At 38.7% G+C, this 26110-nt stretch overlaps 2 protein-coding genes and 1 pseudogene across 5 annotated transcripts in view; 1 reads left to right on the top strand and 2 right to left on the bottom strand.

Annotated features, from left to right (window-relative positions):
• Nucleotides 1-26110, top strand: part of ZNF518A (zinc finger protein 518A) — a 103325-nt gene that overhangs the window by 48877 nt on the left and 28338 nt on the right. For 2 of the 3 annotated variants that reach the window (XR_007728581.1, XR_007728579.1), the window contains exon 5: nt 10102-10199. The exons of the other annotated variant lie outside the window; for it this stretch is intronic. The gene's annotated coding sequence lies outside the window, so the exon portion shown is untranslated. The remainder of the gene's footprint in view (nt 1-10101; nt 10200-26110) is intronic. 3 annotated transcript variants of the gene reach the window in all.
• Nucleotides 10830-14903, bottom strand: LOC126962087 (nucleophosmin-like; annotated as a pseudogene).
• Nucleotides 15325-26110, bottom strand: part of BLNK (B cell linker) — an 80084-nt gene continuing 69298 nt past the window's right edge. For both annotated transcript variants that reach the window (XM_050802907.1, XM_050802908.1), the window contains exons 14-17: nt 24216-24292; nt 23312-23395; nt 20233-20388; nt 15325-15703 (exon numbers count right to left, since the gene is read on the bottom strand). In XM_050802907.1, the coding sequence (XP_050658864.1) occupies nt 15584-15703; nt 20233-20388; nt 23312-23395; nt 24216-24292 (437 nt within the window). In that variant the 3' untranslated portion in view covers nt 15325-15583. The remainder of the gene's footprint in view (nt 15704-20232; nt 20389-23311; nt 23396-24215; nt 24293-26110) is intronic.

Consider the following 26110-nt stretch of genomic DNA (forward strand, 5'->3'; position numbering starts at 1 on the left):
GAAAATCATTGAAAGCAAAAATAATAACATAATACAGGGTTTATTACATGTAGAAGTAAAATGTATGACAACAGTAGCACAAAGGCAGGGAAAGGAAATGGAGGAGTACTGTTGTATTTGAAGATAGACTGTGATAAGTCACATGTGTATTGTACAGCCTTGAGGAACCATTGTAAAAAAACATGTAATTACTAAGAGAATATTGAAGATAAAATAGATTTTAAAATCTCATGCCAACAGAAGGCACAAAAAGGGAAAAGAAAAACTGGTGGGAAAATATAGAAAACAGAGATGGCAGCTTTAAACCCAATTATAGCAATGTTATAAACACTCCAATTAAAAGGCAGAAATTTGTCAGCATAAAAAAATGTAGACTTCAGAAAAAAAAAAAATGATACTAGGGATAAAAAGAAATACCTCAATGATAAAGAGTTCCATTCATTAAGAAGATATAACAATCCTAAAGGTCTATGCATATAATACCAAAGCTTCTAAATACATGAAGTAAAAGTGACAGAACTATAGAGAGAAATTGACAAATCTACAATTATAGTTAGTGAATGAAATTGAGAAATCTATATTACCATTTGTTGAATGTTACTAAACCTGTGTTTGGAGGGATATTTTAAGCCTCAAATACTTATATTAGAAAACAATAAAGGTTTATAGTCAATTGTGCAAGCTTCCATCTTAAGAAAGTATGTAAAGAAAAGCAAATTAAACCCAATATGAGCAGAAGAAAGGAAATAATAACATTATTTAAGGTAATCAATGAGTAGAAAACAAACAATAGGGAAAATTAATGAAATGAGAAGTTAGTTCTTTGCAAATGTCAATAAAATTGATAAACCTTTAGCTAGATGAATCAAGAGAAAAAAGTTAAAAAGGGGACATTACTACAGATCTGACATATCTTAAAAGCATTATATTAGAATATACATTAGACTATGTTATACAAATAAATTTGGTATCCTAGTTGAAATAGACAAATTCCTTGAAAGACAAATTGACAAAACAAGAAATAGAAAATCGCAATAGCCTATAACTATTAAAAAATTGAAATCATAATTGAAAACCTTCACACAAAGGAAGCTCCAGCCCAGATGGCTTCATTGGTGAACTCTATCAAATGTATTAGGAAGAAATAATATCAGTGCTGTACAAATTCTTCCAAAAAATAGAGAGGGGAACATTTTTATGTCATTTTATGAGTCCAGCATTATCCTGATACTAAAATTTGATGAAGACATTGTAAGTAAAGAAAACTACAGACCAGTGTTCTCTATGGATGTCTATGTAAAAATCCTTAATATATTAGCATTAAAAACCCAGCAATATATAAAATGGATGCTGTATGTTAAGTAGGGTTTACTCCAGGCAAGAAAAATAAAATATTCACAATACATATGTCTGTCAAGGGACTTGTATCTAGAAAATATAACATTTTTACCATTTAATGAAAAGACAACCTAATTTTTAAAATAGACAAAGGATTTGAACAGATTCCTCAAAAAAGAAGATATATGGGCACATGAAAAGATAATCAATATCATTAATCATCAAAAAATGCTAATTAAAGCCATGGTAAGATACTACTACACAGCTCGTAGAATGGCTAAAATTAAACTGACAATATCAAGTACTGATAAGGGTATGAAGCAACTGAACTCTCATATGTTGCTGATGTCCCCATAGAGTTTATGCAAAGTACATCCACTTTGTAAACATTTTGGCAGTTTCTTATAAACATGTACTTTCTATTTGACCCAGGATTATACTCCTAGATATTTTTTTCTAAGAGGAATGAAAACACAAACACTTCCACACAGAAGCTAACATACATACTGACAGACATACAGCAGGCTCAATAAGTGTTCACTGGTTGAATGAAAAAATAACACTTTTGAACTTTTTACAATTCTTTTTCTTCCTCCTCCTCCTCCTCCTCCTCCTCCTCCTCCTCCTCCTCCTCTTCTTCTTCTTCTTCTTCTTCTTCTTCTTCTTCTTCTTCTTCTTCTTCTTCCTCTTCTTCTTCTTCTTCTTCTCCTCCTCCTCCTCCTCCCTTCTTTTTCTTCTTTCTTTCATTTCTTTTTCTTTTTCTTTCTTTTTTTTTTTTTTTTTTTTTTGACATGGAGTCTTGCTCTGTAGCTCAGGCTGGAGTGCAGTGGCACAATCTTGGCTCACTGCAACCTCTGCCTCCTGGATTCAAGCAATTCTCCTGACTTGGCTTCCTGAGTAGCTGAGATTACGGGCACCTGCCATCATGCCTGGCTGATTTTTTGTATTTTTAGTAGAGAGAGAGTTTCACCATGTTGACCAGGTTGGTCTCGAACTCCTGATCTCAGGTGATCTGCCTGCCTTGGCTTCCCAAAGTGCTGGGGATACAGGCATGAACCACAGCACCTGGCTTTTTTTTTTTTTTTTTTTTTTTTTTTTCAGTAGAGATGAGGTGTTGCTATGTTGCCCAGTCTGGTCTCAAATTCCTGAATTCAAGTGATCCTCTGCCTTGGCCTCCCAAAGTGCTAGAATTACAGATGTGAGCCACTGCACCCAGCCTTGAGCTTTTTTTCTTTCTTTCTTTCTTTCTTTTCTCTTTTATACTTTAAGTTCTAGGGTATGTGTGCACAACATGCAGTTTGTTACATATATATACGTGTGCCATGTTGGTTTGCTGCACCCATTAACTCATCATTAGCATTAGGTATTTCTCCTAATGCTATCCCTCCCCCATCTTCCCACCCCACAATAGGCCCCAGTGTGTGATGTTCCCTGCCTGTGTCCAAGTATTCTCATTGTTCACTTCCCACCTATGAGTGAGAACATGCGGTGTTAGAATTTCTGTCCTTGCAATAGTTTGCTCAGAATGATGGTTTCCATCTTCATCCATGTCCCTACAAAGGACATGAACTCATCCTTTTTATGGCTGCATAGTATTCCATGGTGTATATGTGCCACATTTTCTTAATCCAGTCTATCATTGATGGACATTTGGGTTGGTTCCAAGTCTTTGCTATTGTGAATAGTGCTGCAGTAAACATACGTGTGCATGTGTCTTTAGAGTAGCATGATTTATAATCCTTTGGGTATATACCCAGTAATGGGATTGTGGGGTCAAATGCTATTTCTAGTTCTAGATCCTTGAGGAATTGCCACACTGTCTTCCACAATGGTTGAAAAGTGTTCCTATTTCTCCACATCCTCTCCAGCACCTGTTGTTTCCTGACTCTTTTTTTTTTTTTTTTTTTGAGTTGGAGTCTCAGTCGCCCAGGCTGGAGTGCAGTGGCGCAATCTCAGCTCAGTGCAAGGTCCACCTCCTGGGCTTACGCCATTCTCCTGCCTCAACTTCCTGAGTAGCTGGGACTACAGGCGCCTGCCACCACGCCCGGCTAATTGTTGTTTGTATTTTTAGTAGAGATGGGGTTTCACTGTGTTAGCCAGGATGGTCTCGATATCCTGACCTCGTGATCCGCCCATCTCGGCCTCCCAGAGTGCTGGGATTACAGGCAAGAGCCACTGCACCCAGCCTGTTTCCTGACTTTTTAATGATCACCATTCTCACTGGTGTGAGATGGTATCTCACTGTGGTTTTGATTTGTATTTCTCTGATGACCAGTGATGATGAGCATTTTTGTCATGTGTCTGTTGGCTGCATAAATGTCTTCTTTTGAAAAGTGTCTGTTCATATCCTTTGCCCACTTTTTGATGGGGTTGTTTGATTTTTTCTTGTAAATTTGTTGAAGTTCTTGTAGATTCTGGATATTAGCCCTTTGTCAGATGGGTAGATTGCAAAAATTTTCTCCCATTCTGTAGGTTGCCTGTTCACTCAGATGGTAGTTTCTTTTGCTGTGCAGAAGCTCTTTAGTTTAATTAGATCCCATTTGTCTATTTTGGCTTTTGTCACCATTGCTTTTTGGTGATTTAGTCATGAAGTCCTTGCCCATGCCTATGTCCTGAATGGTATTGCCTAGGTTTTCTTCTAGGGCTTTTATGGTTTTAGGTCTAACATTTAAGTCTTTAATCCATCTTGAATTAATTTTTGTATAAGGTGTAAGGAAGGGATCCAGTTTCAGCTTTCTATATATGGCTAGCCAGTTTTCCCAGCACCATTTATTAAATAGGGAATCCTTTCCCCATTTCTTGTTTTTCTCAGGTTTGTCAAAGATCAGATGGTCGTAGATGTGTGGTGTTATTTCTGAGGCCTCTGTTCTGTTCCATTGGTCTATATCTCTGTTTTGGTACCAGTACCATGCTGTTTTGGTTACTGTAGCCTTGTAGTATAGTTTGAAGTCAGGTAGCGTGATGCCTTCAGCTTTGTTCTTTTGGCTTAGGATTGTCTTGGCAATGTGGGCTCTTTTTTGGTTCCATATGAACTTTAAAGTAGTTTTTTCCAATTCACGATATTGATTCTTCCTGTCCATGAGCATGGAATGTTCTTCTGTTTGTTTGTGTCCTCTTTTATTTCGTTGAGCAGTGGTTTGTAGTTCTCCTTGAAGAAACATCCCTTGTAAGGTGGATTCCTAGGTATTCTCTTTGAAGCTATTCTGAATGAGAGTTCACTCATGATTTGGCTCTCCGTTTGTCTTTTATCGGTGTATAGGAATGCTTGTGATTTTTGCACATTGATTTTGTATCCTGAGACTTTGCTGAAATTTCTTATCAGCTTAAGGAGATTTTGGGCTGAGACAATGGGTTTTCTAAATACACAATCATGTCATCTACAAACAGGGACAATTTGACTTCCTCTTTTCCTGATTGAATACCCTTTATTTCTTTCTCTTGCCTGATTGACCTGGCCAGAACTTCCAACACTGTGTTGAATAGGAGTGGTGAGAGAGGGCATCCCTGTCTTGTGCCAGTTTTCAAAGGGAATGCTTCTAATTTTTGCCCATTCAGTATGATGGTGGCTGTGGGTTTGTCATAAATAGCTCTTATTATTTTGAGATACATTCCCTCAATACCTAGTTTATTGAGAGTTTTTAGCATGAAGGGCTGTTAAATTTTGTCAAAGGCCTTTTCTGCATCTATTGAGATAATCATGTGGTTTTTGTCTTTGGTTCTGTTTATATGATGGATTACATTTATTGATTTGTGTATGTTGAAGCAGCCTTGCATCCCAGGGATAAAGCCCACTTGATCATGGTGGATAAGCTTTTTGATATGCTGCTGGATTTGGTTTGCCAGTATTTTATTGAGGATTTTTGCCTCGATGTTCATCAGTGTCTCTTCCAGGCTTTGGTATCAGGATGATGCTGACCTCATAAAATGTGTTAGGGAGGATTCCCTCTTTTTCTATTGACTGGAATAGTTTCAGAAGGAATGGTACCACCTCCTGTTTGTACCTCTGGTGGTATTCAGCTGTGAATCCATCTGCTCCTGGAATTTTTTTTTTTTTTTTTGGTTGGTAGGCTACTAATTATTGCCTCAATTTCAGAGCCTGTTATTGGTCTATTCAGGGGTTCAACTTCTTCCTGGTTTAGTCTTGGGAGGGTGTATGTGTCCAGGAATTTATCCATTTCTTCTAGATTTTCTAGTTTATTTGCATAGAAGTGTTTATAGTATTCTCTGATGGTAGTTTGTATTTCTGTGGGATCAGTGGTGATATCCCATTTATCATTTTTTATTGCATCTATTTGATTCTTCTCTCTTTTCTTGTTTATTAGTCTTGCTAGTGTTCTATCAATTTTGTTGATCTTTTCAAAACACCAACTCCTAGATTCATTGATTTTTTGAAGGGTTTTTTGTCTCTATTTCCTTCAATTCTGCTCTGATTTTAGTTACTTTTTGCCTTCTGCTAGCTTTTGAATGTGTTTGCTCTTGCTTCTCTAGTTCTTTTAATTGTGATGTTAGGGTGTCAATTTTAGATCTTTTGTACTTTCTCTTGTGGGCATTTAGTACTATAAATTTCCCTCTACACACTGCTTTAAATCTGTCCCAGAGATTCTGGTATGTTGTGTCTTTGTTGTCACTGGTTTCAAAGAACATCTTTATTTCTGACTTCATTTCGTTATTTACCCAATAGTCATTCAGGAGCAGGTTGTTCAGTTTCCATGTAGTTGAGCAGTTTTGAGTGGGTTTCTTAATCCTGAGTTCTAATTTGATTGCACTGTGGTCTGAGAGACAGTTTGTTGTGATTTCTGTTCTTTTACATTTGCTGAGGAGTGCTTTACTTCCAACTACTTGGTCAATTTTGGACTAAGTGCAATGTGGTGATGAGAATAATGTATATTCTGTGGATTTGGGGTGGAGAGTTCCGTAGATGTCTATTAGGTCTGCTTGGTGCAGAGCTGAGTTCAAGTCCTCGATATCCTTGTTAACCTTCTATCTCGTTGATCTTTCTAATATAGACAGTGGGCCGTTAAAATATCCCCTTATTATTTTGTGGGAGCCTAAGTCTCTTTGTAGGTCTTTAAGGACTTGCTTTATGAATCTGGGTGCTCCTGTATTGGGTGCATATATATTTAGGATAGTTAGCTCTTCTTATTGAATTGATCCCTTTACTGTTATATAATGGCCTTCTTTGTCTCTTTTGATCTTTGTTGGTTTAAAGTCTGTTTTATCAGAGACTAGGATTGCAACCCCTGCTTCTTTTTGCTTTCCATTTACTTGGTAGATCTTCCTCCATCCCTTTATTTTGAGGCTATATGTGTCTCTGCACTTGAGATGGGTCTCTTGAATACAGCACACTGATGGCTCTTGACTCTTCATCTAATTTGCCAGTCTGTGTCTTTTAATTGGGGCATTTAGCCCACTTACATTTAGGGTTAATATTGTTATGTATGAATTTGATCCTGTCATTATGATGTTAGCTGGTTATTTTGCCCATTAATTGATGCAGTTTCTTCCTAGCATTGATGGTCTTTACACTTTGGCATGTCTTTGCAGTGGCTGGTACCGGTTGTTCCTTTCCATGTTTAGTGCTTCCTTCAGGAGCTCTTGTAAGGCAGGCCAGGGGTGACAAAATCTCTCAGCATTTGCTTGTCTGTAAAGGATTTTATTTCTCCTTCTCTTATGAAGCTTAGTTTTGCTGGATATGAAATTCTGGGTTGAAAATTCTTTTCTTTAAGAATGTTGAATATCAGCCCCCACTCTCTTCTGGCTTGTAGAGTTCCTGCTGAGAGATCTGCTGTTGGTCTGATGGGCTTCCCTTTGTGAGTAACCCGACCTTTCTCTTTGACTGCCTTTAACATTTTTTCCTTCATTTCAACCTTGGTGAATCTTACAATTATGTGTCTTGGGGTTGCTCTTCTTGAGGAATATCTTTGTGGTGTTCTCTGTATTTCCTGAATTTGAATGTTGGCCTGCCTTGCTAGGTTGGGCAAGTTCTCCTAGATAATATCCTGAAGAGTGTTTTCCAGCTTGGTTCCATTCTCCCCATCACTTTCAGGTACACCAATCAGATGTAGATTTGGTCTTCTCACATAGTCCCATATTTCTTGGAGACTTTGTTTGTTTCTTTTTACTCTTTTTTCCCTAAGCTTCTCACTTCATTTCATTAATTTCATCTTCAATCACTGATACCCATTCTTCCACTTGATCAAATTGGCTACTGAAGATTGTGCATGCGTCACATAGTTCTCATGCCATGGTTTTCAGCTCCATCAAGTCCTTTAAGGTCTTCTCTACACTGTTTATTCTAGTTAGCCATTTGTCTAATCTTTTTTCAAGGTTTTTAGCTTCCTTGAAATGGGTTTGAACATCCTCCTTTAGCTCAGAGAAGTTTGTTATTACTGACCTTCTGAAGCTTACTTCTGTCAATTCGTCAAAGTCATTATCCATCCAGCTTTGTTCCATTGCTGGCAAAGAGAGAAGCTGCAATCCTTTGGAGGAGAAGAGGCACTCTGGCTTTTAGAATTTTCAGCTTTTCTGCTCTGGTTTCTCCCCATCTTTGTGGTTTTATCTACCTTTGGTCTTTGATGATGGTGACCTACAGATGGGATTTTGGTTTGGATGTCCTTTTTGTTGATGCTGATGCTATTCTTTTCTGTTTGTTAGTTTTCCTTGAACAATCAGGCCCGTCATGTTGCGGGAAGTCAGGGACCCTGAACAGAGGGACCAGCTGAAGCCGTAGCAGAACAACATACATTGTGAAGATTTCATGGACATTTATTAGTTCCCCAAATTAATACTTCTATAGTTTCTTATGCCTGTATGTACTGCAATCTCTGAACATAAGTTGTGAAGATTTCATGGACACTTATCCCTTCCCCAATCAATACCCTTGTGATTTCCTATGCCTGTCTTTACTTTAATCTCTTAATCCCATCATCTTCGTAAGCTGAGGAGGATGAATGTCGCCTCAGGACCCTGTGATTGTGTCAGCTGCACAAATTGTTTGTAGAGCATTTGTGTTTGAACAATATGAAATCTGGGCATCTTAAAAAAAGAACAGGATACCAGCGATGTTCAGGGAACAAGAGAGGTAACTTCGAACTGGCCACCAGTGAGCTGGACGGAACAGAGCTATATTTCTCCTCTTTCAAAAGCAAATAGGAGAAATATCACTGAATTCTTTTTCTCAGCAAAGAACATCCCTGAGAAAGAGAATGTGCCCTGAAGGTAGGCTTATAGACAGCCCCTTTAAGGCGTGCCACCTTTTATGGTCGAAGCCGAAGGGATGAAATAAGCCCTGGTCTCCTGTAGTACTCCCAGGCTTATTAGGACGAGGAAATTCCCGCCTAATAAATTTTGGTCAGACAGGTTGTCTGCTCTCAAACCCCGGTTCCTGATAAGATGTTATCAATGACAGTGCGTGCCCAAAACTTCATTAGCAATTTTAATTTCGCCCCATCCTGTGGTCCTGTGATCTCGCCCTGCCTCCACTTGCTTTGTGATATTTTATTACCTTGTGAAGTATGTGATCTCTGTGACCCACACCCTATTCGTGCACTTCCTCCCCTTTTGAAAATCGCTAATAAAAACTTGCTGGTTTTTTGGCTTGGGGAACATCACAGATCCTGCCAACACGTGATGTCTCCCCCGGACACCCAGCTTTAAATTTCTCTCTCTTGTACTCTTTCCCTTTATTTCTCAAACCAGCAGAGACACTTAGGAAATAGAAAAGAACCCACGTTAAACATTGGGAGTGGGTTCTTCCAATACCTCAGTTGCAGGTCTGCTGGTATTTGCTGGAGGTCCACTCCAGACCCTGTTTGCCTGGGTATCACCAGCAGAGGCTGCAAAACAGCAAATATTGCAGAACAGCAAATATTGCTGCCTGATCCTTCCTCTGGAAGCTTCATCTTGGAGGGGCACCCAGCTGTATGAGGTGTCAGTTGGCCCCTAATGGGAGGCGTCTCCCAGTTAGGCTACACAGGGGTCAGGGACCCACTTGAGGAGGCAGTCTGTCCATTCTCAGAGCTCAAACGCCATGCTGGGAGAACAACCGCTCTCTTCATAGATGTCAGACAGGGACGTTTAAGTCTGCAGAAGTTTCTACTGCCTTTTGTTCAGCTATGCCCTGCCCCCAGGGGTGGAGTCTACAGAGGCAGGCAGGCCTTGTTGAGCTGCGGTGGGCTTCTCCCAGTTTGAGCTTCCCAACCACTTTGTTTACCAACTCAAGCCTCAGCAATGGCAGATGCCCCTCCCCCAGCCAGGCTGCCGCCTCACAGTTAGCTCTAGGACTACTGTGCTAGTGGTGAGCAAGGCTCTGTGGGCATGGGACCCGCTGAGCTAGGCGCTGGATATCATTTCCTGGTGTTCTGTTTGCTAAGACCATTGGAAAAGTGCAGTTTTTGGGTGGCAGTGTCCCGATTTTCCTGGTACAGTCTGTCACAGCTTCCCTTGGCTAGGAAAGGGAAATCCCCTGACCCCTTGCACTTCCTGGGTGAGATGACGCCCCATCCTGCTTCGGCTCACCCTCCATGGGCTGCACCCACTGTCCAACCAGTCCCAGTGAGATGAGCCAGGTACCTCAGTTGGAAATGCAGAAATCACCTGTCGTCTTCTGCATCGATCACACTGGGAGCTGCAGACCGGAGCTGTTCCTATTGCCATCTTGGAATGGAGCAGCTTTTACAATTCTTAATATCCTCATTGAACAATAACATAAAGTAGGTTGCTTTTTTTTTGTTTGTTTTTGACGGAGTCTCTCTCTGTTGCCAGGCTGGAGTGCAGTGGCACAATCTTGGCTCACTGCAACCTTCGCCTCCTGGATTCAAGTGATTCTTCTGCCTCAGCCTCCTGAGTAGCTGGGACTACAGGTAACATGCCACCATACCCAGCTAATTTTTGTATTTGTAGTAGAGATGGGGTTTCACCATGTCGGTCAAGATGGTCTTGATCTCTTGACCTCGTGATTCGCCTGCCTCAGCCTCCCAAAGTGCTGGGATTACAGGCGTGAGCCACTGCACCTGGCCTAGGTTGCATTATTATCTTCATTTTACAAATGGAGAAACAAGACAAATAACTTTCTCAAGTTCACACAGTCTGTTATTGGTAAAGCTGGGATTAGAATTATTGCAACTCACAACAAATAACTTGCCCTAGACCACAGCAGTATCCTCCTTCTTGTCTAATGGAGGAGTTACTTTTAGGCTCATTCACATGTTTAGTAGAATAATATGTCTATCTTGATGCATCAAAGCTTAAGAAAAATGTTGAGTCCTTAGTCTTGGATGTTTGGACCTTTTGTCCATGGATAGGCCCCCAGAGGTCCAGGAATCTCATAATATTTGATGTCAGTTTCTGTGTATATACATAAATGAATTTTTCCTCAGGCCAAAGACCCATAGTTCTCATCAGATTCTCAAAGAATTTTGTAACTACTAAAAGATTAAGAACCATAGATGTAGAAAGAATATTTGAGATCTTCCTAATACACAATTATAATTACTAAGTGTTCTAAAATATTTATAGATGGGTTCATTTGAAGAGTTATCCACAGATCACTTTTTATGTCTGCACAGAAGATTTTGGTTAGGGGACTAGGAGGTAATGTTTATCACGCACAACTAGCTTACTTTAGCTCTTGAGTCATCACTGGAAAGATATTGTTTACCCTTACCTAGAAATAGAAGCTGAGTTATATGGTGTCTTAAGACCATTTTGAAGGAGAGGAATTCAGCCCTGTTTTAAGAACATGTCTCATGTGGTGCTGGTTTTGTCTCACATCGCTGAATTCTGTTCTTTGGGACTTACTTTTAGGCAAGACTGTCCCAGCTACTATGGTAAGAGTAGTTTAGCTCCCAGAGTGCAAAGTCTCCAAACCATTGCTCTGGCTAACTCATGATAACACAATTCAGGCTTGTGCTAGTCACAGACCTAGCTTTTTCATGTCTATTGTCCTTTTGAACAACCTTGAACAGCCTTCCTACTACTATAGTTGCAATCTACTTTGCAACGGAGAACAAGAACTGTTTTGTTTTTTTTTTTCCTTCTTCAGCTGCTACACATGTACTTCTTGACTAGTGTCTCCTATTCCACCACCTAGCTTGCCTGAAAATTTCTTTATGCAAAACCATTTATTTGTCAGCCATTGAGACATTGAGATCACAGACAGGTGTTTTGAAATTTCTTATTTATTTATTTTGAGACAGAGTCTCACTTTGTGGCCCAGACCAGAGTGCAGTGGCATGATCTTGGCTCACTACAACCTCTGCCTCCCGGGTTCAAGTGATTCTCATGCCTCAGCCTCCTGAGTAGTAGCTGGAATTATAGGTGAGTGCCACCATGCCCAGTTAATTTTTTCTAGTTTTAGTAGAGACAGGGTTTCACTGTGTTGACCAGGCTGGTCTTGAACTCCTGGCCTCAAGTGATCCACCTGCTTCGGCCTGCCAAACTGCTGGGATTATCAGTGTGAGTCACCATGCCCAGCGTCTTAAAGATTTTTCTAATCTCATCAAGAATATCACCTGCAGAGGTGGGCTTTAGAGAAGCAGGTAGGATCACCCTCAGTGGACTCTTCTGCAAGATGAGGGAAAAGACTGGTATGTTGGATTGGGTATTTCTCCCAGCTGGGGAGGAGTAGAGCCCTTAGCAGAGAATGGCATATCTCTCAGAAGTTCTCCCAGCCTCTGCTCCAAGAAGTCCACCACACAGTACTGAATATCAACCAACTGAGGATTAGTATAATCTTAACGGCTATGCTGATCACCTAGCTGGAGTAGGACGCTTGGAGGAGGAGAGGAGGAATGAGGCAGAAGAGGTTGTTATGGAGCCAGGGTTGCTGTGGTAGCAGCGGGAATTAATGAGGATTTACTTAAATAGAAAATAATTCCATGTAACACTGAGGAAAACTGAAACTAGAGAGCTGATACCACATACTACAAACAGATGCTCTGCTTTACCAAAAAATTACCCCAGTTTCCCAGTTTAAATTGTGAGTCATCCTTTCTAGTACATTCTAAATGATTCAATGGTTTTCCTAAAAGGAGAAAAAAAAAACCTTTCCATACAAAATTTCCCAAACCCCTATATACCTGAATGTAAAAAATGCATATAAATTTTATTAATTTATATGGCTACCATAATAAACTGGGTGGCTTAAAAAGCCAGAAATTTATTGTCTTCAGGTACCGGACACTTGAAATCCAAAATCAAGGTGCCATCAGGGCCATGCTCCCTCTAAAACCTGAAAGGAAATCTGTTCTTGCCTCTTCCTAGCTTCTGATGGTTTGCAGGCAATCTTTGCAGCTCCCAGGCCTACAGATGCATCACTCCAGTCCCTCATCTTCATGTAGTAATTTTTTTTCAATAGAAACTGTGCTACTTTATTAAAATACTGAGTTTTAGTTCACATGTGTATTTTTGACTCCCCACCATTTCCATGTCTGACCACTGCTACCACTACGTCCCATCATAACGTTCCATACGTATTTAAAACAAAGCAAAGGGTGGAGTTCCATCTTTAAAAACTAAACAGGCATTTTGGACAACACATTCTTGGCAATGGAACCCAGACAACATTTATTAAACACGTTAGGGAGAGTTCTCACTCTGCATTATAGAAAGGACAACCAGATATCGACTGTTACAGAAATGAAATAAGATGGAAAATTTTTAACAAATTGTTTAAACTACTTTCTTAAAGGGACTTCCTCCACTTCAGAGATCTTGAATAGCCTCCTGGTCAGTTGTCCGGAAGCAATTCTTCACATAATTGATGAACTTGGCTTCCACTTTGGGAAGAGAACCACCTTTTTCTATACTTGCTTGCATTTTTGCTTTAATGTCTTCTACAGAACTAGACCCTTTTGGTATTTTAGGAGTTTTTTCCTGTTTTTTGAAGGATTCTTGTCCTTTTGATCTTGGTGTTTACGATGGGTTTGAGTGTTTTCCATTCTGATTTGACTTTTGTGCATTTTTGGTTGGAGTATCTCATATAGATTTCTTCACTGGTGCTTTTCTTCAATTTCCTCATCATCATTATCTTCATCAGCAGCAAGTTTTACTTTTATTCTCTGGAACCTTGCTACCACCTCTAGGGGCAGACTGCTTTCCAGATATCCTTAAAGAGTTTCACATCCTCCTCCTCTTCATCTTCTGACTCTGCATCTTCCTCCACAGCTACTAAGTGCTGTCCGCTAATATGCACTGGCCCTGAACCACACTTCAATGGTAAGAGCACTGGTGGTGTGACTTCAAAGCCCCCAAGGGAAACCGTTGGCTGTACAGACATTTTCAAAGTTGCCAGTGTTACTTTAATTGGACTGCCTTCATAATTCATTGCCTCTGCTTCAACAATGTGCAATTCATCCTTTGCACCAGCCCCTAAACTGACCGTCCTTAAAGATAACTGGTGTTCATTTTCATCATTATCCATCTTAAAGTGATAATCGTTGTCAGCCTTTAGTTCAAAACTGAAAAGATAGTTCTGAGCCTTGTGGGGCTCATGTCCATGTCCATCGAATCTTCCACTGGGTGGCGGCACACGTTTAGGTGGGAGAGAAAGAAGACAGAGATAAATGACCACTGCTCAAGAGAACAGCCATACAGGACGGAATCACCAGTAGTATTCTTCCTGTGTGTCTCTTCATATAGTCTTCTCTCTGTGCCTGCATCCAAATTTCCTATTTTTATACCAACCATTGTATTAAGGCCCACCCTACTGACCTCATCTTATCTTGACTACATCTGTAAAGACCTCATTCCCAAATAAGGTCACATTCTGAGATATGTGGCCTTATGGATTAGGACTTCAACATATCTTTTTGGGGGAACCACAATTCAATCCATAACATAGATGGTAATTATGAAAGTGTATGACATTTAAATATACAATTATCTTTACGATTGAGTCATGAGTTACTCTGAAATTATTACCTTCTAGCCTTTCAAAATACGTCCATAGATTGCTATCTTATGCAGTGGCCAAGTGTGTTCCCCAATTAATTATTAGGCTTAATTAGCTGCTTTATCATTTCAGTGCTATCGGAAGTACACAGTAGAAATATATGACAAAGTATGATACATTTCTGGGATGATCTAAGACCTCGGACCTGATTCTCCATGATGGTATCTTTTATTCCTTGGTGTTCACCAATGTCTGCTTTTCTGCCCTGGTTTTGTGGGATATTTCTCTAGGAACTGGCTTTTAGTCTAGCTTTGCTGTCACTCCACTTTGAAACTTGATATGGTTTGGCTGTGTCCTCACCCAAATCTCATCTTGAATTGTAGCTCCCATAATCCTTAAATACCATGGGAGGGACCTGGTGGGAGGTAACTGAATCATGGGGGTGGGTTTTCCCATGTTGTTGTGATAGTGAATAAGTCTCATGAGATCTGATGGTTTTATAAAGGGCAGTTCCCCTGCACATGCTCTCTTGTGCAGCCACCATGTCAAACATGCCTTTGCTCCTTCTTTGCCTTCTGCCATGATTGTGAGGCCTCCCCAGCCATGTGGAACTGTGAGTCCATTAAAGCTCTTTTTTTTTTTTTTTTTTTTTTGTAAATCACCCAGTCTCGAGTATGTCTTTATTAGTGGCATGAGAATGGACTAATATAAACCTCATATCAAGTTTAGGTTCTATCTGATAGATATGCAAATCAAAGAGGGTGTAATTATCTTTAGTAAGCAAAACTAACAGCATAATCCTAGACAAGAACTTATAGAAAGTTCATATCCATATGTATCTCCCATGGTTGAGAGTGCTCACAAAAAGGAACCATTACATCCTTCTTACCTATACTTACAGATATCATACATTACCTGTAATACCTTATTTTCTACAAATTAAAATTTTAACCAAGATTTAATTATCAAGCATTGGCAGTGGTGAGCCCAGCTACATTAGTGTACCAATAATCATTGTGGAGGTTTAAATTTCCAGCCACTTTGTTCTGTGCAAGAGCATTATTTTCTTATTTTGATAATATACTTTACATTTATTTTTAAAAATAAAGATATTTATTTGGAAAATATTGGTAGCATGATAACTCAACCTCACCAGATAGTAACAGTTCATCAGGTCAGGCAATAGGTAGAACAAGTCCATGTGAGCTTCTTAAAAAGAAATTGATGACCACTCAATAGCTGACTCCATCTTCCATTTTACTAATCCAAAATATGAAGTTTTGGGACTTTTTCTCAAAAGGAGAAACTTGGGGAAAATGTCTGAAGCAATGTTGTTGATCTTTTTTTTTTCCTTTATGAAACTTTAACTGCATACTTCAGTCTGGTGGAATCTTTTGTGTTATTCTGACTGTCAATAAGAACCAAAGGACTATGTTGATGATTCTTGATGATTTCAGCAACACTTCCAAAGTACTAGAGGAAGAAAACACAGATGAATTATACATTGGAATTTGTGTTAACTTTGAGCTCCACTCCTCCCATCTTCTCTCATTCTCAAGTTAGTAAAAGTTATTATGCCCCAGCTGACATTCTGCACAAAAAAATCTAGTTTAACAAAGACTATAACCTTCAAGGTGGCAGACTTTGGACTTTGCTGTATTAAGTATGAAGAAAAACACACTGACAGCCTCAATTAGCATAGCTACTTAGATTACTTAACTGAGTTATGATAAAATATCATAGTATATTGCTTTTCATTTACTGTTAAATGTAAAACTATCATACAATGCATTTTTCTACATTCTTCACAAAACATAGATCATCTCTTACTTTGCACAAGTCTCAGATACAAGAACTGATGTAATAAATTAACCTTAGAATTTAGTACAAGGGAACAGTCATTTCCTAAACAAATTTATGTCTTGTTTTCTTTTTTAAACAAATAAAGCTTTAGAAACCTTCATATTTCCATTTTTACTTGGTTCCTGGTAAGCTTAGAGTTAACTTAGTGCCTAATAAATAATGAAATTTCATGCTAGGCTCTCTCCTTACATACTTATTTTTCCAAATTTTGATCCTTGCTGTCTATGGGTTTTAATTTAAAATTATCACAAATTTTGTTCTGAAAAATAATTAAAGTTTTGAAGGAAAGATAAAAACAAATGTAACACAGATCATGAAATGAAATGCATTGAGTATACAAAAGTGCTACAAGTTCACACTCATTAAATGTATTTAGAATCACTTTTAAGAAGTGGTGATTGTTTTACAACAGTGCCATGAGTTTAGCAGTTACCATCAATTGATTTTATTTTCTCGATGTTTTAGATAAAGACAAACATCTGGAGTAAAAATTTTAAGCATTTATTAATTGTTTGGATGACTTCCAAGTATCTACATATCGACTAAAGTAAAATATTCAGAATATTGGCCAACATTTTCAAATGAAATATCAGTTGTCTTTTAGATAATTGGCTAGCTAAATATTCAGTCAGGAAGAGAGGTAAGAGACAGGGACTTTCAAATACCTTTAGTCTTTATTCTTTACTTCCTATTCAATCATTCAGCCATCTTGCAATTGCCAATGAAATTCTTTCATTATAAATCCCATAAAACATTCATTCTGCTTGTTTGCTTGTTTGGCATAATATGTTGCTAAACCAAATGCAGCTGAAAGTTAAATGTATGGACTAAAGGGCCAGAAAATGAAATAGCGCAATCTCTTTGAAGTGGATTACAAGGGAAAAAGTGTGTCCTGAACCTAGGAAGCATAGGAGAGGATTGCTATACTTACACAAACAAATATCTCATTCTGTCCCTCTAGTCCCTGAATATTTGTGAGTATTGCTTTGTTGTGGTGTTTGGGGATTGAAGTGTTTACAGTAGAGAGTTGAGCTGAGTTGAAACATTTGAAGTAGGGAATGAAGTTGAAGAATATTTGTTATTTAATTTTAAAAAGAATTGGGCATAACATAGTTACAGCTTCCCCTCACTCTCCTTTTTTTCTGTTTTTATTAATTCAGTGTATTTGAGAGATACATTCAGCATATTTGTGGACAGAAAAACAACTCATTTGATAACTCAAAATCTCATGGCCAATAAGATAAAGCAGACCGTTGTCAAAACTGTAAAATTACTCAATGCTGTATCACACAATGCCAAAATAGCTGCATAAAAAGTTAAACAGTTAATGAATTGGTTACTTTTTCTGGGCATATACACACAAATACACAGACTTTTAGAAAAACATCCACATGATTGACATCACGTAACCAACACTTTAATTCTTCATTCAGATGTTCAGTGTATAGGGGACATAATCCTTTTATTATAGATACTTTAAGTAAGAGTTTTAATTGACTGTCAGTACCTCCAGATGCTATTATGGTAATATACTACTTATTTTGGAATCCATAGGCTGAATATGTTGGAAGTGAGGTGAAGCTCTAGTCTATTCATTCTAAAGTAGAGATGAAGATTCATTAGGCCAAGAGAAATTCCTGTTTACCAGAGTTTCCTAGCAGGACAACAAAATCCAGAGCCCCTCAGGGAGTTCAAAATTTGTGAGAGAATTTCAGGACCTCGAAATAGGACAGCTTCTTCACCCACCCTTAAGCCTCTTATAGAAAAGTTAGACTGCTGGAGAAGCTTTAGGATGTTAAATGATAATGCAATCTACATTTTAAAACCAAAGACTGGTCTTAATTAGTGCTCTCAGATTCAAGAGTTTTGCATTATAAAATTATCTGAGACTTTGTTAAAAGCAAAATAAAATTCCCCAATATAAAAATTCTAGAAGAAAATGTAGGGGGGAAACACCATGACACTGGATTTGGCAATGATTTTTTGGATATGACACTAAGCGCATAGGCAAAAAAAGCAAAAATAGACAAGACAATATCAAGCTTAAAACCTTTTGCTCAGCAAATAACACAATCAACAGAGTGAAAAGGTAACCTATGGAGTGGGAAAAATATTTGTAAATCATTTATCTGATAAGGGCTAATATCTAGGAATATAAAGAACTTCTAAAACTCAGCAACAACAAAAGTCAAATAACCTTATTATAAAATGGAATAGGCATTTCTCTGAAGATGACATACAAGTGGCCAAAAAAGCATATGAAAAATGTTCAACTTCACTAATCATCAGAGAAATGCAAATTAAAACCACAATGAGCTATCACCTCTCACCCATTTGGACGGCTACTATAAAGCCACAACAACAAAATTCAGAATATAACAAGTGCTGGTGGGGATGTGAAGAAGTTAAACCCTCGTGTGCTGTTGGTGAAATTGTAAAACAGTGCAACTACTATGGAAAGAAGTATGGGAGGCTCTCAAAGAATTAAAAATAGAATACCCATATCATCTAGCAATCCTACTTCTGGGTATATACCCCCAAATAATTGAAAGCAGTGTCTTGAAGAGATTTGCACACCCATGTTTATAGCAGCACTATTCACAATAGCCAAGAGATAGAAGCAACACAAATGTCCACTGATGGATGTTAGACACACAAAATGTGGTATATAGATACAATGAGATACTATGCAGCCTTAAAAAGGAAGGAAATCCTGACACATGCTACAACATGGATGAGTCTCGAGGACATCATGCTAAGTTAAATAAGCTGGTCATAAAGGACAAGCTTATTATGTGTGTGATTCCACTTTTTTGAGGTATCTTAAGTATTCGAATTCATAAAAATATAACGTGGTTGCTAGGGGCTGGAGGGAGGGGGAAAAGGGAAGTTGTTGCTTAGTGGGTATAGGGTTTTAGTTCTATAAGATGAACAAGTTCTGGAGATCTGTTTCACAACAGTATAAATATACGTAACACTACTGAGCTGTACACTTAAAATGATTAAGATGGTAAATTTTATATGTGGTTTTTTAACCACAATTGTCTAAAAAGCAAAATAAAGGATACACATGACTTTTTCAGTTTGTTTTGCAAATGCTATTCTCCTGCCTGTAATCACTCAATCAAATCAATTCAGTCGCTTAGTAATTATTTATCAAGTGTACGCTGAAGCCAGATACTGTGCTCTGATTCTGGAAATACAGAGATGAAAAGACATTGTCCTTGGCTTCATGTAGTGGAGAAGACAGACAAGACACTTCAGCAGTCAAGACACTTTCCAACAATTCAAATATTTTCTAACAGGTGCTGGGTTTGGAATGGTGTACCTTTTTTCTGAAGGAATCTTGAAAGTAAATATTTCTTACCTTGAATTTTGTTTATGCTATTTTCTCTGCATAGATTGTTCTTCCCATTTTTCTCCTTCTCCTTCCCTCCAACTTACATTCTACCCATTCAAATTCAACCCAGAATTCAAAACCAGAATAAGTATCACTCCATTTCTAGACCATTCATGGGTTACTCCAGCTCATATTTCAGGGTTCATTTATAGGAGCAGGCTGGCTAAACTGAGATATGGTAAGCATTGAGTTTGGTCCAGATTAAAGAGGCATTAAAGTTAATGTCTGGTTAATATTTAAGACCCATGTGATTTTTTTTCTTGCTGCAGGCCCATAAGCTCATTCTGGTACAAGGGCTATAGTCTAATGTTTTAACTCAAGTTTCTGCATCTCTTCTGGATCCTTCCCTGATAACCTACCTTGGTACTTTAGTTGAGATTTTAGGTCTTGACTTTGGAGGTCTGGACCTTAACCTTAACTCTTACAACCTTAATTCAACTTGACATTTCAACCTTGATTTATATTTGCCCCTGGACTAAACTCTCAGGTCAGACTGACCTCATTAAATAACTGAATGAAAGAACTAGGATGTATATCACACGACTTCTTCCTTTTCTGTGTTCCTATTGGATATACTGCCTAAAAATAGTATTTTATCTTGTTCTCTATGACATTTGTGCAAGCATAAGAACAAGTACTTTTGTATGCTTTCTCCTGATCTCTAGCATCTAATACAGTATTTGATGTCATTATACTCAATGCATAGTTATAGAATTGAATTTAAAAAGAAATCACTGACCTCTTCACCATTTTTCTTTCTGCCCAAGGCATATTGTTTCGTTGCTTCAATAAACCGCACAGGAATATTATATACTCGCTTGTTAAAGAATACAACTAGTGTATATGGTTGTTTGGAATCATGGCCAGAGCTTTTCCGAATAAGAAATGATCCATCCTGTTTAATTTTTTTATAAAAGCATAATTATGGTTAGTATTACTTATATTGCTACAGGTTCAAAAAATCATTTTGTGAAGAACACCTATATTACATTCCAAAGGTAAACTATTTAGCTACAGTATTTTTACTATTGATTAGTGCTTGTCCTCTTATTTTCTAAGAAAATAGTCCAAGAAAATATATACTCATAGAAAATCCTGAGTGAGATCAATGCTTGCCTTTTTTTAAAAAAAGGTAATAATAATTATTTTTAGAAACAGTCTCACTTTGTTGGCCAGGCTGGTGTGCAGTGGTGCAATCACAGCTTACTGCAGCCTGGAACTCCTGAGTTCAAGCGATCCTCCACCTCAGCCTCCTGAGTACCTGGGACTACTGGTGTGCACCACCTTGCCCAGCTAAATGCTAGCTTTTTAATGTGCTAAATAAGGTTTCATGTTTATAAAATTTAGAAATATGTGAAGGGACACATTAAGATAAAATCTAGAGGACTGTCTTGAACTGGGAACCATAGCCACCAGTTGTCTATGAAAAAAATATATCAAATTCCATTCATAAGTACTGTAAGAAGAAAACAGAAGTTGGGAATCAAAACTTTCAGCTGATGAAAATTCTCTCCTCAAAGAATTTATATAAGAAAAAAATCCCTAGCCGGGCATGGTGGCAGGTGCCTGTAGTCCCAGTTACTCGGGAGGCTGAGGCAGAAGAATGGCGTGAACCCGGGAGGCAGAGTTTGCAATGAGCCGAGATCACGTTACTGCACTCCAGCCTGGGCAACAGAGCGAGACTCCGTCAAAAAAAAAAAAAAAAAAAAAAAAATTCCAAAACTGTAACACAGTAATTCAAATTTTGTTAAACATTTTATAAAAATATTTAGAATCATAAAATAAAAAATTATGAACAAAGATGGACAAAAAAGCAGAATGAAATGCAACAAGAGTTGATCAAACTCAGGAAAGAAATTGAAGAAAAAGACAAACCTATCTCAACAAAGAAAAAATTATAAGATGTCCAAGGGACGAGAGCTTCAAATGAAGATTTAAGAAATGACACTTGAAGGAAGGTGTGGAAACAACCAGAAGAGAAAATGGGATTTATTAAAATAAGTACCGTAGAATCAAAGACAGTGATGGGAATGAAAAAGTGACAAAAAAGATCCAAAACGCATGTAAACTGAGTGCTTGCAGAAGAAAAACAAAACAAGGGAACAGAACTATCCTTTAAGACTATGATCTAAGAAAACTTATTGGATATAAGAGAAAACTTAAATCTACATATTGAAAGGGCTTCTGTCTACTTGAGAAAATTGATTTGGAATTATCAATCAGAGATATATTCTGGTAAAATGATTAGACTTTAAAAAGTCTGCAGAGCCACCAGACTAAAGTATCAAATTACATAGACAGGCAAGAAAGTCATACTGGTATCAGACTTCTCAAGAGCTTCATACAGAACAACACAATCTAGTGGAGCAACACTTTTCAAACTCAAATTAAGGATTCTATAGCCAACCAAGATTTCTTCCAACTACTAGGATATGAGAAAAGAGTTTTTTAACTCTCTTTCTCTTTTTATTCCCCCACAGCAGTCTCACTCTTGTTGCTGAGGCTGGAGAGCAGTGGCACGATCTCGGCTCATTGCAACCTCCGCCTCCTAGGCTCAGTGGATTCTCCTGCTTCCGCCTCCCGAGGAGCTGGGATTACAGGCACCCGCCATCATGCCTGACTAATTTTTATATTTTCAGTAGAGATGACGTTTTGCCATCTTGGCCAGGCTGGTCTCGAACTCCTGACCTCAAGTGATCCACCCACCTCGGCCTCCCAAAGTGCTAGGATTACGGGCATGAGCCACCATGCCTGGCTGAGAAAACAGTTTTGAATGTGCAAGAACTCAGGGAATAATGTAAACATGGATTTTCCTTAGAATCTACTACAGGTACACTTTATCAAAGGAAAGAGACGATGGTGGAAGTCAACCAAAGGACTGATGGAACACACTGATATATTTACTTGTAGAGCTAGGACTAAAACAAGGGTGAGGAAGAACAGTATGTAAATGCTATATATTCTGACAAAGTAGGGTGCAAGAAAACAAAAACAGATGGGAGGAAAAGAGAGAAAGAAAAAGTGGCACTTTAATCTTGAATTGTCCAAGCTGTCCCTGGTGTTCCTACATGACTGAAGTTGGGCTCTCCAAACATTTACTTCCAGGTATTTTTTGTTTGTTGTTTGTTTGTTTGCCATCTTGACTCAAATTTTAAATCCTGCACATTGATCCAAAATAGCCTGTCACTGTTCACTCCTCAGTGGAGCTCATGCAGCACCAAGCCTTCCACAGACCTCCTCTGGAGCTTTCTTCTCTCCCACTGTTTGGAGGGCAGTGGAGGCTGTGGGTCCTTGCAGAGATGAAAGGACAAGTAGAAATGAGATGGAGGAGCTTGAAAGAGAGGAGGGGATAGCAGTTTCTCTTGAGTGAGTAAAGGAAAAAGATCCTTGTATCTATACTTGTCGCAATTATTTAATTAGCATATCATAAGGATAACAACTGTGTCTATTACAGGCTGAGGGCAAAACGTATGATTTAAAAATGATCAGACCTTGGCCGGGCACGGTGGCTCATGCCTGTAATCCCAGCACTTTGGGAGGCCTAGGCCACCGGGCGGATCACCTGAGGTCAGGAGTTCGAAAGCAGCCTGGCCAACATGGTGAAACCCCATCTCTACTAAAAATATAAAAATTAGCCAGGCGTGGGGGCACTCACATGTAATCCCAGCTACTTAGGAGGCTGAGGCATGAGAATCGCTTGAACCCGGGAGGCAGAGGTTACAGTGAGCCAAGATCGAGCCACTGCACTTCAGTGAAACTGCGTCTCAAAACAAATAAATAAATAAAATAAAAATAATAAATAGTAAAAATGATCAGACCTTGTTTGATCTGTGCAATGCCTCTTCAGCAGACTTTCGGTCACAGTCACCAGCATACCATGGCTTACAGAGAACGCCAGCTTCCTGTGAAATGGAGGGCACAGATCAGCATGGGCTGGTGCCTACTTAACTCTAATTTCTGTGTACTAGAAACAAAGACCCATTTGCATTATGAAGACAGGCCTCTATATTTAGACCAGTAATTTTAAGATGAGTTTTATTTTTCCTTTGATCAAACACAAGGATTATACCATTAACTTGTTTTTTGTATTTTTTGTTTTTTCATTTGGCCTTAGCTAGGTTCCTGAATTACTTCTTTCTTTCTCCTAAATAAGTAATAATCCCCCTTTCCATTGTGTTCTTATTGCTCTTACTTTGTGGAGTGCTTTGTAATTTCCAAAGCATAAATATCATCGTATTTGATTCTTGCAAGAAAGGATATATGCCTTCTTTGAAGGCAAGAAGGACACATGCTATCATCCATATTTTACATTTTTACATATATTTTTATGGAAATGTAGAAAGACTTGCCCAAGGGCACACAGAGTCCTTTCTCTGTCCCTTTTTAAACTGTGCTGTCTTATATGTGATTTAATATCATCAGCCAAACAGATCTATTTGGAGGAAATTACAAAGTTTAAATAAAATCTATGTGAGAGGAAGGACAATGAAAACAACACATTTCCTTGCTAGTTTTGAGGAAACATTAACTGGAGCAATGTCTTAGTCATTGAAAAAAAACAACTGGGTATTCTGTCCCTGTTACCAAATGACAGTTCACATAATGATGTAAAATATAGTCTCTGCTCTCAAGGTTCACTCCAAATGCCCTCTTCTCAGAAGACATGCTCTTTCCTGCAGTTTCCTGGTAACAATTTACTGAGATCAAGAGTTCATTTCATACCTGTTCTGAAATAGTGGAGTTAGATGAAAAACTGGGTACGGGCCCATCCACAGTTGGGTTTCCCCCTTCTGTAAATCCTGAAAGGGATCCGAAAAGTCCTTCAATTAATCTTCATGTTTATTGAACTCTTTCTATGCCTACACCCTAACACTGTGCTAGGTGCTGCTGGGGACACATGTACCCAAAAAAAAAATTCTTAAGGCAATGGTTCCAAATGTGTGGCCCAAGGACCCCTGGAAATCCCGACAATCCTTTCAGGGGGTTCAAGAGGTCTTTTCTTTTCCGATTACCTATCACTATGAAGCCCAATTTTCTTCATGTAGTTCCACCAGAAAAACATTGCAACAGATTAAATGTAGAAACAGAGATGAGAATCTGCAGTCTCTGTTACGTTGCAGTAATATACATTAAAGAGATTTACAAAACATAAACTAATGCCACTCTTTTCTCTAAATTGTTTTTGTTTATAAAATATAGTTATTTTTCATAAAAATATGTTATTTATGTTAACATGTAATGAGTTTAATATTATTTTTAAATGGATTAATAAATGTTTTAAATGTCTCAGTTTTAATTCTTAAAATACTAGGTATCAACAGAAACATGTAAACCAAAGTTCTGTGGGTCTACAATTATATTGAGAGTGTTAAAGTGGTTCCGAGACCAAAATGTTTGAGAATTGCTGTCTTCAGGCATCAGCTCCCGCAGAGAGTTTACAGTCTAAATGTGGAAACATGTGAAATACAGAAAACTTATCTGCATTCATTCGTTCATTCATTCACTCTTGTTTCTCTGCCATGAATCAAAGGCATTGGGGATATACAGCAGTTAACAAAACAGCAACATGCCCTGCTCTCCTGGAACTTAAATTTTAATGGATTGAGATGGGCAATAAAGACATAAATAAATAAATATATATGTGTGTATATATATATAATATTAGAGGGTCATAAATGTTATGAAGAAAAATCAGGAAAGGAAGATCTCACTGAGGGAATAGTTGGGTGAGATCTGCAGGTGGAGAGGGAGGAGGCAGTGGACATCCCAGAAAAGAATGTCCCAGGTAGAGGGAGCTGTGAACGCAAGGCCTGGCATATCTGAGGAATAGCAAGAGTGCCACTGTGCCTGCAGTACAGTAAGAAAAAGGGAGAAGAATAAGAGATACAGTCAGACAGGAGGCAATGAAGGGACCAGATTTATAGGACTTGGTGGACCCTTAACGTGAGTCCAGAGCTGTAATGAACATGATAAAGGAAGCTTTCGGAGGGTTTTGAACAGAGGAGTAACATGATCCGCCTGTCTTTTAACAGGGTCATTCCGGCTGCTGGGCTGGAAACAGGGTGGCAAGAGCAGAGTGGGGGAGGCCAGTTCGGTGTTCTTGCAGGAGATGACAGTGGCTTGGACAGATCACACGGTGGAAGTAGTGAGAGTGGTTGGATTCTGGATCTATTTTGAAGAAATAGCTGGAAGGCGTGTGAAGAAGGCAAATGAGAAGTCAAGGGTGACTCTCAAGGTTTTTGACAAGAGCAACCAGAGTTGTCCTTTATTAAGATGGGGAAGTCTGCAGGAGAAAGAGTTCTGGATGAACTAAGTGCATCAGATAATAGTGCCCTCAATGTTCAGAGAAGGCAGCCAACATTGTAAGAGGAGGGGGCAGTGAGGGCTTGGCAGGCCCAACAAAGATGGGCCAAAAGGAAGGGTGTATTCTAATAGGAGGGGAACAGTACTCCCAGCTGAGAGCAGCAAAGGTGAGTGAGCGAACAGACTTTCCCTAGGTGCACAGTGCAGGGCGGTTGGTGGTTTCTGCAGTTCTGGCAGTTGGAAGAGTACCCATGGCTAGTATTTTCTCACACCCGAATGTGCCAGGCCTATTCTGTTTTCAGCATGTGCGCACC

Source organism: Macaca thibetana, chromosome 9 (genome assembly GCF_024542745.1).
Source record: "Macaca thibetana thibetana isolate TM-01 chromosome 9, ASM2454274v1, whole genome shotgun sequence".
Lineage (NCBI taxonomy): Eukaryota > Metazoa > Chordata > Mammalia > Primates > Cercopithecidae > Macaca > Macaca thibetana.